General features: G+C 51.0%; 1 protein-coding gene across 13 annotated transcripts in view; it reads left to right on the top strand.

Moving 5' to 3' along the window:
* The window catches only part of PRRC2A (proline rich coiled-coil 2A), a 1,857,131-nt gene extending 1,843,165 nt beyond the window's left edge, over positions 1–13,966 (top strand). For 6 of the 13 annotated variants that reach the window (XM_078645954.1, XM_078645955.1, XM_078645961.1 and 3 more), the window contains exon 31: positions 12,684–13,966. In XM_078645954.1, the coding sequence (XP_078502080.1) occupies positions 12,684–12,848 (165 nt within the window). In that variant the 3' untranslated portion in view covers positions 12,849–13,966. The remainder of the gene's footprint in view (positions 1–12,683) is intronic. The other 7 variants (XM_078645958.1, XM_078645960.1, XM_078645963.1 and 4 more) reach the window with 4 other exon arrangements.
* The last annotated feature ends 1,219 nt before the right edge of the window (positions 13,967–15,185 follow it).

Here is a 15,185-nt window from a genome sequence, read left to right on the forward strand (position 1 = left end):
AATGTGCCGAAGTCCCATCTGACCCCTTCTCAGACGCTCCTTTTCATCTGAGCGGTTCTTGGCACAGCTCTGTTTCGGGACTATCCTTCCAAGTAGCGAGTCCAGGATAATCAGACTATGATTCTGATCTTTCAGCCTCTATCCCAAGTTTCGGTCAGAATGACCGTGAGGCTGCTGGGCCTCATTGCCTCCTGCATTCTGCTGGTGGATCATGCCAGGTGGCACATGCGGGCTCTGAAGTGGTACCTAAAGTTCCAGTGGACGCAGCATCGGGAATCTGTCTGATTGCGTCCAGATCTCTGAGGGTACTGCGCACCAGTTGCGGCTAAGAAATCAGGATCGGGTCACAGGCAGATCTCTCTCCCTTCCCCTACCAGAGTTCAAAGTAGTGACAGATTCGTCGCTCCTGGGATGGGGAAGCCACATGGGAGAGGCGGAGATCAGAGGCCTCTGGTCTCTTGTCTCTTGCGGAGTCTGGACTCCACATCAACCTTCTTGGAGCTCTGAGCGATTTGTCTTGCACTGAAGTCATTCATTCCCTCTGTCTGGGGAGGAGTAGCGCAGGTGTTCAGGGAAAACACCACCGCTATGTGGTACTGCAACAAATAGGGTGGGGTCGGGGACCCTCTGTCGAGAGGCTTCTCCGCCTTTGGACATGGCTGGAATAGCAGGGCATGTCTCTGGTGGTTCAACACCTGGCAGGTTCCCTAAACGGAAGGGGGGACGAACTCAGACGCAGGTGCATGATGGATCACGAATGGCATCTTCAATTGGAGGTGGTGCAAGATCTCTTTCAGCAGTGGGGAGAGCCTTGGTTGTATTCGCCCCTGAAGAGAATGCGCAGTGTCAGCAGTTCTGCGCGTTGGAATTTCCAAGGCGGCACTCGCTAGGCGATTCTTTTCGGGGCTCTGGATTATGCATGGAGGTTCTGGTATCCCGAGCTCCTAAACCTGGTCTGCTATCCTCTGATCAGACTGCCTCTTCCGGAGGATTTTCTGTCACAGCAGCAGGGAACGGTCCTCCATCTGAATCTATCCAGTCTCCACCTCCTTCCATGGAGATTGAGCAGCGGTAGTTGACATCTTTCGACCTTCCTCTCGAGGTCTGTTGTTCTGGCAGCCAGGCGTCCCTCCACTAAAACAGTATATCCGCCTGTACATGGAACAAATTTGTGGCATGGGGCACAGCAAAGGCTGTGGATCCCTTTTCCGCAACTCTTTCCGAGGTTCTTTTGTTCCTTCTTCCCTTGGTCGAGCAGGGCTCTGCTATGGGCACACTTAAGGGCTATCGATCGGCTATTTCAGCCTTTCTTTACCTTCCTGATCAGCCTTCTCTTTTTAAGTCCCCTATTGTAAATAGATTCCTTTAGGGCATTACTCCTTTTTAAAAAACTGCTTTTGTGATTGCCATCACCTCTGCTCGCAGGGTGAGTGAGATTCAAGGTCTGTCTTCTAAGCCTCCTTTCCTGGCTGCTCTTCCGGACAAGGCTGTCCTTAGAACTAGGCCTTATTTCCTTCCCAAAGTGGTTACCTCTTTCCACACAGGACAGACCATCACTTTGCCCACTTTCTTCCCACCCCCACATCCTTCAAAGGAAGAAGTGAGGCTCCACTGTCTGGATGCAAAACGTGCTCCATCTTTCTATCTGTATCGCACTAAACAATTCCGGGTGGATGGCAAGCTCTTTGTTGGCTATGTGGGCGCCAAGAAAAGCCGGGCTGTGCAAAAACAGGCCATCTCTCAGTGGGTGGTTCTTTGCATCAAAATTTGTTTTTCCTTGGCACAGAAGGAGCCTCCGGAAGGACTGCGTGCCCACTACACCAGGGCGACGGTAGCCACTACTGCTTTGAGACATGCAGTCCCCCTTGATGACATTTGTCAGGCAGCCACGTGGGCTTCATTGCACACGTTCACCAGACATTACTGCCTGGACAGCAATATCTGGAGAGACAGCTTCTTTGGACCTTCAGTTCTCCAGGACTTTCTGGTGTGAGCTTAGTTAGCAGACCCACCTCCGTGGTTGGTATTGCTGGGGCATCTATTCTAAGGTATGGATTCTATAACTGTCTCTTTCAGATGAACAAGTTACTTACCTTCGGTAACGATATATATCTGTAAGAGACATATATTAGTTATGGATTCCTTACCTTCCCACCCATCCTCCCGTTTCTGCGAACTGACTTGTAGGGTCAGGGACTTCTTTCTGATAGATACATCTGCCGTGTGGATTCCTCACCTTGTGAATATCCCCTTGCGCTAGCCACTTTCGGGAATTCATTTCGTAGCTTCACGCCGACGTGGACTTGGACGTCATAGAGGCACGGCACTGCTCGCAACTCCGCTGACGTCACCGACGCCTATAATAGGCCCACGCCGGCGTGATGACATCAGTTCCCTTTTTTTCCGCGTCGTCGACGCTAACGGTTTTCTGGGATCGTACTGTAGCTTCCTAGTAACTTTGTTACTCTTGTTCTATTATTACTGCTTCTGTTTTCTTCGAGATGTCGTCGAAGAAGATTGGCTTTAAGACTTGCGGAGAATGTGGCAAGACAATGTCTATTACTGACCCGCATGAGTGCTGCGTCTGGTGCCTGAGTTCCGACCATGACGTCGAGGATTGCCCTTGTTGTAAGAAGATGACCCCAAAGGCCCTGCGGGAAAGGGAGACGAAACTCCTTGTGGCAAAACTGAAGAGTAAGAAGGTTAAAAAGACTTCGAAGTCTCGATCTCGGCGTTCGAGGTCGAGGTCTCGATCGAAGTCGCGCTCGTCTTCAGCTCATGTTTCAAGATCCTCAAGGAAAAAACATAAGAAGAGGAGCCATGAGTCACGTCATCACTCAGGGAAGGACTCTGGTTCGAGGCCGAAGTCGCAGGTCAAACTTCTTAATAAGGAAGTGGAGGTTTCGGCATCGGAGGATCAGGACTCTGTTGGTGAAGCTTCGCATCCGAATTTGCCCGAGTCGCCGAAGCAGATGGCTATTCCTTCTCCAGATCCGTCCAATCCTTCTGGTCAGGAGGATGAAGGTGAGGTGCAGGAGGTTGGTGAGGCCGAGGTTCCGGTGCCGGCGAGTTCGTCGACCCCGGTTCCGGGACTCGAGGAAGAGGTCGAAGTCGTGTCGACTCCGCCTCCTCAGGAACAGCCCGGAGGACCGTATCCAGATTTTCCGTCTCCAGGTCAGGATCCATCCCATTTTCTGAACGCCATGTTTGGTGTTTATTCCAGGGCGATGTACCCGTCTGGTGCACCTGTTGGTCCCACGGGTCTTATGTCTTTTAACTTGGGTGTTCCCCAAGCTTATGCTCCTGCGCCCTTCATGCCTTTTATGCCGGCTCTACCACCGCATTGGCATTTTCCGACACCGCCTGTGTCGCCGAAGCGTACGACGCCGACGTCGACGCCGGTGCCTGCGACTCCGAAGCAGGATTCTGTTCGACCTCTTGTGAAACGACCTCATCCGACTTCGGGTTCGACGCCGGCCCCGTCGGAGTCGGTTCCGGATCCTTCGATTTCTATCGTGAAGGAAAGGTCATGGAGAGAAGCCCAGAGACTTGTGGAGGAAGAACAATATCGGTATGCAGATATGGAGGAAGGAGAGTTTCAGGAGTCTGAAGATCCTTTTGAGGACCTGGGAGAGGCCAGTGGGCTTGAACTTTCTCCTGAGTGGGATTTGGCTTCGGTGACGAATGTGCCTTCAAAGGATGTGGTACCTTATCACACTGTTATCAAAAAGGCGGCAAATTTGTTGAACATTACTCTGCCCACTGCTGATTATAAGCCAAATCTTCTAACTGAAGTTCTTCACTCACCCTCCTCTTCTATTAAGCCAATGCTGCCCTTTAATGATGCGTTAGCTGAACCCATCTATGAGGTTTGGAAGAAGCCTTTGTCTACTCCTGCAGTTTCTAGGACAGTGGCGAGGAGGTACAGGGTTGCGCCTGGTGACCCTGATTTTTTGTCAACGCACCCCCTGCCTGAGAGTTTGGTTGTGCAGGCTGCCTGCTCAAAGAGGTCTGCTGGTGCTTTTCCGCAGGTACCTGGGGATAAGGAGTCCAGAAAGCAGGATCAAGCTGCCAAGAAGGTCTTCTCCTCAGCCGGTATGGCGTTAAAGTCAACCAACGCAACTTGTCTGATGGGGCGGTATGTCCATGCCTTGATGGATTCTGTTAAGCAGTTGGTTCCGAAAATCCCTGAGGAGGATAGAAAGGATTTTCAGGAGGTGATCTCGGACACTCGGGCTGCTGCGAGGCAGGTGATTCAGAGTGGGCTGGACACTGCTGATTCGGTGGCGAGGGTCATGGGCTCTTCCGTGGCCATTAGGAGAGCCGCATGGCTTAAAACATCGGAGTTCTCTACAGATGTTCAGTCTATTTTGATGGACTTGCCTTTTGATGGCTCAGGATTGTTTGGCAAGAAGGCTGATGCGGCCTTGGAACGTTTTAAAGATAGTAGGGCCACTGCGAAATCTTTGGGCCTTCAATCTAGGGGTACAACTGGAAGGCGCTTCAGAGGATTTGGCAGATCTTCCTTTCGTTCCTACAGACCATCTCAGCAGCAGCCACAGCAACAGCAAAATACGCTGTACAAATCATACAGGGGCAGGCAAAGAGCCCGTCCTAGAGGCCGTCAAGCTTCCTCCTCCTCCTCCTCTTCTTCCCCTTCCCAGCCCCCTGCCAACGCAGCAAAGCAGCCCTAGATCCGCCATTCCGGATCATGTGGTCCCAGTGGGGGGCCGGCTTACCCATTTTCTACAAGATTGGGAATTGATAACATCGGATCTTTGGGTTCTCAATCTTGTAGAGAATGGGTTTGCTCTTCCTTTTCGGGAATTTCACCCAAATTACCCTCCTTGCCAGGGTTATTGTTCAGAGGACCACCTGCTTCTCTTGCAGGAAGAAGTCCTGGCGCTGTTTCGAAAAGGTGCGATAGAGGTGGTTCCAGAGCAGGAAAGGGGTCAGGGATGCTACTCCCGGTATTTCCTGATCCCCAAAAAGGATGGCAGACTTCGGCCAATTCTGGATCTCAGGATCTTGAACCTTTACCTGAAACAGGAAAAGTTCAAGATGCTCACTCTTGCACAGGTTCTTCAAGCGCTGCTGGAAGAAGACTGGATGGTGTCGATCGACTTGCAGGATGCGTATTTTCATATTCCCATCTTTAAGTCGCACAGAAAGTATCTCCGTTTTACGGTTGGGTCACAACACTACCAGTTTGCAGTCCTTCCGTTTGGCCTTACTACTGCGCCTCGAGTCTTTACCAAGGTGATGGCAGTGGTGGCAGCTCATCTCAGGAGGTAGGGGATACCTGTATTCCCATATCTGGACGACTGGCTGATCAAAGCGGAGTCGCCGGAGAAGGTGCTCCATCATCTGCAAGAGACAACTCAGTTGTTGCACAGTTTGGGTTTTTCGATAAATGTACCCAAGTCTCACCTGGTGCCCTCACAGCGCAACCTGTTCATAGGTGCGGTACTGGACACTACTGTGTGTCGTGCATTCCCTCCTCCTCAAAGGATTCGCGACATACAGGAAATGATTCCTTTGTTCTACAATGGAGCGGTCGTTCCAGTCCTGAAGGTTCTTCGCCTGCTCGGTCTGATGGCTTCTTGCATTCTGTTGGTCAACCATGCACGCTGGCACATGAGGGCACTCCAGTGGTGCCTCCGCAGGCAGTGCTATCAGCACAACGGAGATCTCAGGAAGTCAGTGAGGATCTCCAGAGAAGTTGCAGCGGATCTGTCTTGGTGGAGCGTGGTAGGCAATCTGTCACAAGGAAAGCCTTTTCAACTTCCTCCATTGGTGGCCACGGTAATAACGGATGCATCCACTCTCGGGTGGGGTGCTCATCTGGGAGACCTGGAGGTCAAGGGTCTTTGGTCTCCAGAGGAAAGGTTGCTTCACATCAACCATCTGGTATTGCGGGCGATTCGTTTGGCACTCAAGGCCTTCCTCCCTTCCCTTCGCGGTGTATCAGTGCAGGTCCTGACGGACAACACGACCGCGATGTGGTACATTAACAAGCAGGGAGGAGTGGGGTCGCAGTGTCTCTGCAGAGAGGCTCTGCGTCTCTGGTCCTGGGTTCAGGACCATCAGATTTGTCTGATGGCAAATCTTCTGGCCGGAGTTCAGAACGTTCGTGCAGACAGTCTGTCGGCAGTTCTCTGCCGACCACGAGTGGAGGCTTCACCCGGAGGTTGTTCACGACATCTTTCAGATGTGGGGGACTCCTCGGGTGGACCTGTTCGCCACTCGCGAGAATGCTCACTGCCTGTCATTCTGCAGTCTCCAGTATCCGATGCAAGGAGCCTTGGGGGACGCGTTTCAGTTGAGTTGGAACTCGCAACTCCTTTACGCGTTTCCTCCCATACCTTTGATTCCTCGGGTTCTGAGGAAGATTCGCCAAGACCGGGCCCAAGTTATATTGTTCGCCCCGGATTGGCCAAGAAGGGTGTGGTACTCAGACCTTCTCCACCTCTCCTCTCACCCGCCGCTCCGTCTCCCTCACAGGGCAGATCTCCTCTCCCAGATGGAGGGACAGGTTCTACACCCCCACCTCCAGACCTTAAACCTTCATGCCTGGAGATTGAACGGGGCAACCAGAGTTCTTTTTCTCTCCCGCCTGATGTAGTAGATGTCATTTTGTCAGCCAGGCGTGACTCCACTAAGTCCATCTATTCTTATAGGTGGTCAAAATTTGTTACTTGGTGCAGGGAGAAGTCTATAGACCCTTTGAGGGCCCATTTATCTGATGTTCTCCAGTTTGCCCTTTCTCTGGCACAGCAGGGGCTTGCTGTTGCCACGGTGAAGGGCTATCTTTCAGCGCTGTTGGCTTTTATCTGTTTGCCTGACCAGCCCTCTCTTTTTAAATCTCCTGTAGTCTTAAGGTTTTTGAAGGGCCTCATAAATAAGTTCCCTCCTACTCCTTTTATTGTGCCTCAGTGGGACTTAAATCTTGTTTTGACCTTTCTGATGGGTGCTCCCTTTGAGCCTCTTCACAAATGTCCTATGAGGCTTTTGACTTTTAAGACAGTTTTCCTCGTTGCGATAACCTCGGCAAGGAGGGTAAGTGAGCTTCAAGCTCTTAGTTACAAGCCCCCTTTCTTGACCATTCATGCTGATCGAATGGTTCTTAGGACCAGGGCTGCTTTTCTGCCTAAGGTGGTGACTCCTTTCCACCTTGGTCAATCCATTACCCTTCCTACCTTTTATCCTCCCCCACACACTTCCAAGGAGGAGGAGAGATTACACCGTCTGGACCCCAAGAGGGCGGTGTCTTTTTACCTGGACAGAACTAAAGACTGTCGGTTGGATGACCAGCTCTTCATTGGCTTTGCTGGCTGCAAGAGAGGAAGAGCGGTCCATAAGAGGACTTTATCAAGATGGATCGTCCTCTGTATTAATATCTGCTACTCTTTGGCGGGTAAGGAACCACCAGAAGGTATAAGGGCTCATTCTACTAGAGCTAAGTCTTCGACCTCAGCATTGGCTAGAGGTGTTCCTGTAGAGGATATTTGTAGAGCGGCAACTTGGTCTTCCCTCCACACATTCGCGAAGCATTACTGCTTGGATTCCGAAGTGAGGAGGGACGGTCACTTTGCACGCTCTGTCCTTAAGGATTTCCTGGTCTAGAAGAGTGGACACCCTCCTCCGGTAGTGGGGACTGCTGTGGGACTCTATTCACAAGGTGAGGAATCCACACGGCAGACGTATCTATCAGAAGAACAAGTTACTTACCTTCGGTAACGCTTTTTCTGGTAGATACAATATCTGCCTGTGGATTCCTCACTGACCCACCCGTCTCCCCGTTGTCCACTCTTCTATGCCAGAGTTTCTATTATGTATTTGTTTTATTTTCAAGGGGTTGTTTATTTCAAATGTTTTGTTGCATTTGCTTCACACTGTGTGTGTTACCTTGATATTTGTACTGCGTATACTGGGTATATGTCTACCGTCATTGGTCCGTCCGTGTGCCTCGAAGGCACGGAAAAAAGGGCGGAACTGATGTCATCACGCAGGCGTGGGCCTATTATAGGCGTCGGTGACGTCAGCGGAGTCGCGAGCGGTGCCGTGCCTCTATGACGTCCAAGTCCACGTCGGCGCGAAGCTACGAAAAGAATTTCCGAATGTTGCTGGCGCAAGGGGATATTCACAAGGTGAGGAATCCACAGGCAGATATTGTATCTACCAGAAAAAGCGTTACCGAAGGTAAGTAACTTGTTCTTCAGGGCCCTAGTTTTTGTGCAACAGGGGTCAGTGTCTTGCATAGCTCTGTGCCTCTAGCGTGAAATGTCGTGTAAAGAACGGACGTCAGTGCGCGATATACAGCGACGTCATCCCGGCGATCTCAATGCCAACGAAGAACATGGAGTCGACCGACGTACAGGGATACTGCTGAAAAAGGTCACATAAGTCCCACCCCGGCGTGCCAACATCAGTTTTTTTCATTTTCTGCGTGCAGCGCGGATACGGATCGTGCTCTGGGCCTGTTCAGGCCTTTCCCTTTCGTGTATTGCGTGTGTGGGAACAGTGTGCGAATGCCTTCGGGCTTTAAGTTGCGTCTTATGCGTGCCAGATGTCGGAGACGGATCCTCACCCGATCTGCATGTGGTGTTTGGGGGAAACACCAAGACTCCACTGATTGTGAAGCATGGCAGCAGATGAAACCAAAGTCCCGGCGGGAGCACCGGATAAAACTTCTCTCAGCTCGCATGTCCAGGTCGGCGCAGTCACCACGCTCGGCCCCGGCGGAGGGTTTTCGGAACCGCCGCCTCAGTTATTGTCCTCCCAGGCCGCATGAGCGACGCTCACCTGTTGGTAAGTGTTGCAGTTTGCCCCCGAGGGCTGGTTCCCGGCCTGTTGGGGTTGCGGTCTCTTCATGGGAGGTGCGGCCACGTGTGTCGTCCCCCTATCCACCGTTTCTCAGTGTGGGGGCGACTAGAGCCCAGGTGGAGACATATGTGGCGGCTTTGCAGGCCTCGCTGGCTTCTCCTCCTTCCCCTCCTGGGATGTCAGCGGATCCCTTACAGTGTGTGTGGCCATCCGCGGCGGCTCTGGCGCCGACTGGTTCGGATCCAGGCTCAGAGGATGTGGTGCCATTGGGGTGCGGCCCTTTGGGGGTTCCTCCTTGGGACCACAGTGCCTCTGCTTCGCTGCAAACTCCTGTGGGAGTCCCTGTGTTGTCGCGGGAGGTCGCCGGGACTCTGGTCGCACACCCGAGTCCCACTCAGTCCTCAGGACAGGCGGTGGCCTCGTCGGAGGCCGAGGTGATGCAGCTTAGGCGCCATCGGCTGCTGGTGCAGCACCACAGGGGCCAGTGGAGTGTCCCTCTTGCCCCTCCACGCAGACGGCTGCCTTGTCGGAGGTCGGGTCCACACCTTTCCGGCGCTGTTCCCTCGCCGCCCCGGTCTCCTGCGCCGAGCGCTGTGACGGAGGTCGTTCTGGCATCTCCCCTGGCATCGGACGACGATGTCCTGCCTCAGATTGCGCACTCTACAGCGCCAGGACGACGTCGGGCCGTTGACTCGTCCTCTGACACCTCTTCTCCATAGGTTCGACGCTTGCTGGTGTCATCCTCGCCGGAGACGGGCCGACGCGTCGTGGCTTTTTACCCGATGTCGTCTAAGGATTGCTCCTCGCTATCACCGCGGCCTTCGCCGGAGGCACCGGAGGTCCTCCACTCCTGGGGGACTGCCGTCTTAGCTTTCAGCCGTCGCCTACTGAGGAGCTGCTTTCCCCACCGCGGGGCCCTACAGAGGCGGGTGTGGCCTTCTCTTGCGCTGTTTACACGGCTGTGGGGATTTTGCGCATGGGTGATCCAGCTGCCAATTTCCCCGCGGATCATCTTCTGGAGGTTGTCCATCAGGGCTCTGGTAGGGAGCTGCTGCTTCCCTTCAAGGGTTCGCTCCATTCTTCTCTTTTGGGACTTGGCCCGTCCCACCACGGGGGACCCGGTACCCCAACACCTTCTGCAACGCCACCATCCGGCACTGTGTGATCCAGTGCGTCTTTCCCTCCACCCCTCTACCAGAGACCCTCTTTTGCTGAATGCTTTTCCCTCTCTACCGCTGCTGTTGTCTCCCCGTGACGGGAGGCACGCTGGCTGGACTCCGGGAGACACAATATATTCGCCTCAACCAGTGCGGCTCCGATACATGCTATGTGTGTTTTGGCTAGGGCCACTTCTTGCTTGAGGGACTCTGCGGAGTCCCTTATGTCTGCCGCTTCTCAGGAGGGTGCCTGTGTTGATTTGAGGCACCATGTGTTGGATGGCCGGGAGCTGGCGGCGTTTATTCTAAGCTCCGCTCTGGACATCTGAGGTGCTTGGTTGTGCCATGGCTTCTTCGCTGACACTTCGTCGCCATGCCTGTCTCCGGGGCAGTGTGTTCCCGGAGAACGTTCGGGAACGGCTGGTGGACCTTCGATGGCGCTCTTTTGTTCCAAGCCCCTGCGGACTCGGCCATTCAGAGGTTCTTGGCGACTCAGACTCAGACTCTTCCTCTTCCATCTCCTCCTCTTCGTCTTTCTCTTCCTCTTCTCCCTCATCCTCTTTCTCGTCTCTTCTTCCTCCTCCTTTGTTGGCTACTTGCTGGTCCTTCTTCTGTGCATGTTTTGTTGAAAGTTGTTCACACCAGGTTGGCACTGAGACTAGGCCTCCTGTTCTTCTCTTGACTGCTTGATAAGCCTTTGGGTGGGGTTTTTACCTGTTGCTCTTTCGGTTGTCTTCTGCTGCGGAAGTTTCTTCCTAAGTGGGTTTCCATGTTGGGACTAACATAGCCTATGCGGGGTCCTGGTAGCTATTATATAGCTTGTTATGTGCTGGGGAGTTGTGGCAACCTTCGGGCCTCTGCCCTACATGGTGCTTATGTACTTGCAGGTGCAATTTACCTTGGGCTGAATGAGTAGCCTGGGTGGCACCCCGGGGTGTCCCTCTCTGGGGTTGCTGCGCTGTTCGTCAGGTCTGGCATGGTGTTGTGTCTCTGGTTTGCTCCCTTTGGGTCATGTGTGCGTTCCCTTCTTTGTGGTGTGTTCGGGTCTTCTTCACCCTCATGTTCGCTGGCCTGGGGGTTATGAAGTTTCTTGTGTTCCTCATCTTTTGGGACGCAGCCCACCAATCTTCATGGGTGACCCAGGTTGTTTTTTCTTCTTTCTCCCTGTCTCCGGGAGCCTCTGGGTTACTCTTCTTCCTCTTCCTTGGCTTTGGTTGGTGGTTCTGTGGCCCTGTATGGACGTGGGGTGCTTCAGCCTCCCCTTGCCTTGCCTAGTTTCCTCTGTTGAGTGGCATAGTCTCCTCTTTTCGCCTTTTCTTCTCCTGCCTCCCCATGGGATCGGTCTCGTTCTGCTGTGGGGGTTGCCCCTGACTGCGGGGCCGAGGCTCTTCGCCTTGTCCGTTGGCCTTGTCCCCTGTGGGGCCCTCTGTTATATCCAGGCCGGTGGGGCCCTTTCGCAGACCCTCCTTTCCCGTGGGTATGGCTAGGGTATCTATTATAAATTAAGGAATCTGCGGCTAGTAATCTCTATCAGATGTACGAGCTACTTACCTTCGGTAACAATGTATCTGGTAGGGACGATTCTAGCCGCAGATTCCTTCATGGCCCGCTCTTCCTCCCATTTCTGTGAGGGCCTTTGGCTTGGGCTTCTGCACTTGCCTCCCAGTGGGTGGCTGTATCTTCTGTGAGTGCGTTCTTTTAACAGGATGATTTGTTTCTGTTCTTGTTCCTTCCTCCTCTTGTTTCTTTGGATGGTGTTATATGTTCTCCTGTGCCCCTCTGCTCTGGTCCAGTTTAGGGGCTTGCCTTCTTCCCCCTCACCCCGCTTCCCTTGGTTACTAGGGTTCTGGTCCCTCTCCTACCTTCTGGCTTGGGGTCATCTCACCGTGCCTTTGCCCTTGTTCCTTGTGGAGGTGGTCGCACTCTGTGCTGGGGTTCCCCTGGAGATTCCTAGTTCCTGTTCGTTTTGAGACCAGTTTCCCCTTCATTGTTCCTGGTTGGGTTTGTACTGCTGCTGAATGTGGTCATGATATTTTTGCATGTGCTCCTCGTCTCTGGAGGGAGCTGTCTACATCCTGGAAGGGTGGCTGTTCAGGGCTGTCCTCCGTTCTTTTTTTTTTTTCTTCCTGCCTCTGGCTGCTGCAGTGTTGACACTGCTCCTTATGGTGTTGTCTGTCACCATTCTCTTCCACTGTCTTTCTGCTCTTTCGTGCACTGATACCATATTCCCACAGTTTTGCCTGGTGACTCCGCGTTGTGGCGTGGAAAAGTTCTCAGAAGAGAAACTGACGCAGGCGCGCCGGGGTGGGACTTGTGTGACCTCGCTGACGTCCCGTACAACGCCTGGGCGGACTCCCGTGATGCCGCCCCCCCCACCCCCCCCCGGAGCGCAGGAATGCTGGGCAAAAAGTTTCCCGGTCCAGTCTCACGTCTGGGGATAATTCTATGTTAAGGAATCTGCGACTAGAATCATCTCTACTAGATACATCGTTACCGAAGGTAAGTAACTCGTACTTTTTAGTGCTAGTATCAACCACCATATTAGGAAATGTGACTTGATAGTATATTTATATTGCATGTTCAGATTCCTAATGTGCCCTTAAATTTGTGTCTCCTCACATATACCTACTTATTTGAACTAATTTGAAACAATAATGCACATTTTCTTAGCCAAGTGTTTTAGCATATTTTTTCCTCCAGCAGGAACCTCATGCAGATGTGGTACAATGGACTCAGAAACCTTGGGATAGGCCCATTCAGCCCCGTGACGGCAATTACCTGTGCCCTATGAAGCGACCTGAGCTGGAGAATCGGCCACAAAGCACAGTGGAAAAGCATGATTCAAGAGGGGCCAGCAGCCACTAGATGTGGACGAGGCCTTTGTGGCTTGAATGAGCAAACTGTGGAATTCCCATGTTTCTGACATGAGCAGGACTTTTTAGAGAAAAGGACAATACATGAGAGTATTTCTATGACTATCAGAGAAAAGTTTCCTTTTTAAATATTCCCTCACTGTCCCCTTCAGAGGCCCCCTCTACTCTGCACCACACATCGCAAGGGTTTCACATGAAATCCTCATGTCCTCTCGAGCCCAACTTCTCTCCCTTTGGAAAAGCGAGAATTATAGTTGTTGCCTACATTTTGCAAATAAAGTGGTGCTTTAGGTCAAATATTTGCTGAAGTGTAAAACTATTACAGAACACTTTCAATGGCCATTGTCCCGAAACCTTGGGATTGATCCGAATGATAGTAATATAACCTACGGCAAGGAGACAACTTCAGACACATTGAAAAATAAACATAACCGTAACTGCAGCCTTTGTATATACCTTCATATACCCAGAAACTCATGGGGCTGTGGTGCTGTGCTTGGGAAATGGGTTTCTTTAATTTATTGTTCAACTAATACTTTTGTCCTCAGCTAGGCTCTCAAGGCGCTGGAGGCAGATTAAAGCAACAGATGCAGAGGAAAATAAGTGCATCTCTTTCCATCCTAATAGTCTTGGTCCTGCCCTTTTCCATCGTGTGGAATGTTTTTTTCTTTCATTGAGTGCAGAATATATTCCATGCTGAATCCTAAATGAGTTCAGATCCATGCCTTGCATACCAATGCAGAACCAACCTTGTTTACTTCAGTTCACCACTTCATCTCTGTCATACCATACAGACGCATAATGCAGTCACCTAAAGCACATTTCTAAAGGTTGCCATCATTTTAAGTTGTATAGGTAACTTTCCAAAAGCTGTAATGAGTAATGTTTGAAAATGTTGGATCATGTGAGGCACATATAACTTCATTTCCAAATCACAAACACTGCATGTGATGCTTTAGGTTGTATTTGTACTTGATTTTCAATTTGAATGCAAACCAGCGTTTACTTTTACATGTTCTCACTGGCCAGTCTTTTCTGGATGTCATCTGGTTACCATAAGGTCTGTAGATGTTTGCAAGAGGCAGAAAATAAAGCGGTTTTCTGTTCAGAGTTTTGGGGGGACACTTGGTGTGGTTCGCCTTATTGTGGGTGGCACTACCAAGGGTAAGCCATCTGAATTACAAGGCCACAAGATGCCTAAAAAGCTTAGTTTTATGCTTGACTATGGCTTGCTTTATTGTGATTGATCCTGTTGTGGCCAACTGCCTTAATTAGGGGGATGGCTGGCTTAATTCGGGAAGGGCCCCAAGGTATCTATGCAGGCTAATTCCATGGTTTATACCAAGTTGCAACAATACTGGGGTGCTTCCTTACATTCACTTTTGCTAATTACCCTGCCGTTTAGCTACCCCAGAGGTAAAGGAACAACGTACTGGGACAAGGCCACATTTGGGTACAATAAATTCCTCATAGATCTGCAGCAACAAACTCCTTATTATAAGTAAGTGAAGCAAATAGTAGGATTTATGTAGCGGCCCTAGCAGTGCTGAACTGCCATTGAACGTATAGGTTGAAAGGCACTTAGCACTTTTCTTAAAGATCTACTATTCCACTGCAGAGGGGTACCCCTATTCCCAAAATGTAATGTTCTCATCACAATGAGCGCTTCACACACCGCTTTATATTCCTTTTTTTTTCTCACTATTGACTTCGGAAGATTGTTTTGCCAAATCGTTGTTTAATGGTAAACTTTGCTTCTACTACAACACGTCCAGGTTGACCCCCTTCGCTATCTTCTTGTTTGGAACTGGCAGTAAGGCCCCTGTAATCCATGACAGGAAAACCAAAATGGTGTGGAATGTCATTCTGTTTATCCTCTTCTGGGGTGTTTTGATACTGTGGTCTTCATTGAAACATAAGTTGAAATCTGGAAAAACAGTCTCCTATTTAGTCTAGTTCACTCAGTTAAATTTAGGGTAAGTTGGCATGATTGTTTCGATTCACCCTTCGTTTCCTGCTAATGTTTTTCTGGTTTTTGCGTGAATCAATCTCTTCTGCTCGTTGCTGAATCTGGCTTCAGAAATGCATGAGAATGGGATTGTTTTGCTTCAGTAGTGTAAACTGTTTTTGATTTTCGATTAGATTGTTTTTATGTTGGGCTTAGGGAAAGTCAGCCTAACCTCTTCGAATATATATGCTGGAGTGCCATAACTTCCAGGGATCTTCACTGCTACGGGAAGGCATTTGTGCTGTGGCCATTGAAGCTCAAGCACATTTCCCTGCCACTGTGACTGCTGATACATTCATGACAGCTATCAGGTCCTGTTTA

This window comes from Lissotriton helveticus, chromosome 5_1, assembly GCF_964261635.1.
Source record: "Lissotriton helveticus chromosome 5_1, aLisHel1.1, whole genome shotgun sequence".
In the NCBI taxonomy this organism is placed as follows: Eukaryota; Metazoa; Chordata; class Amphibia; order Caudata; family Salamandridae; genus Lissotriton; species Lissotriton helveticus.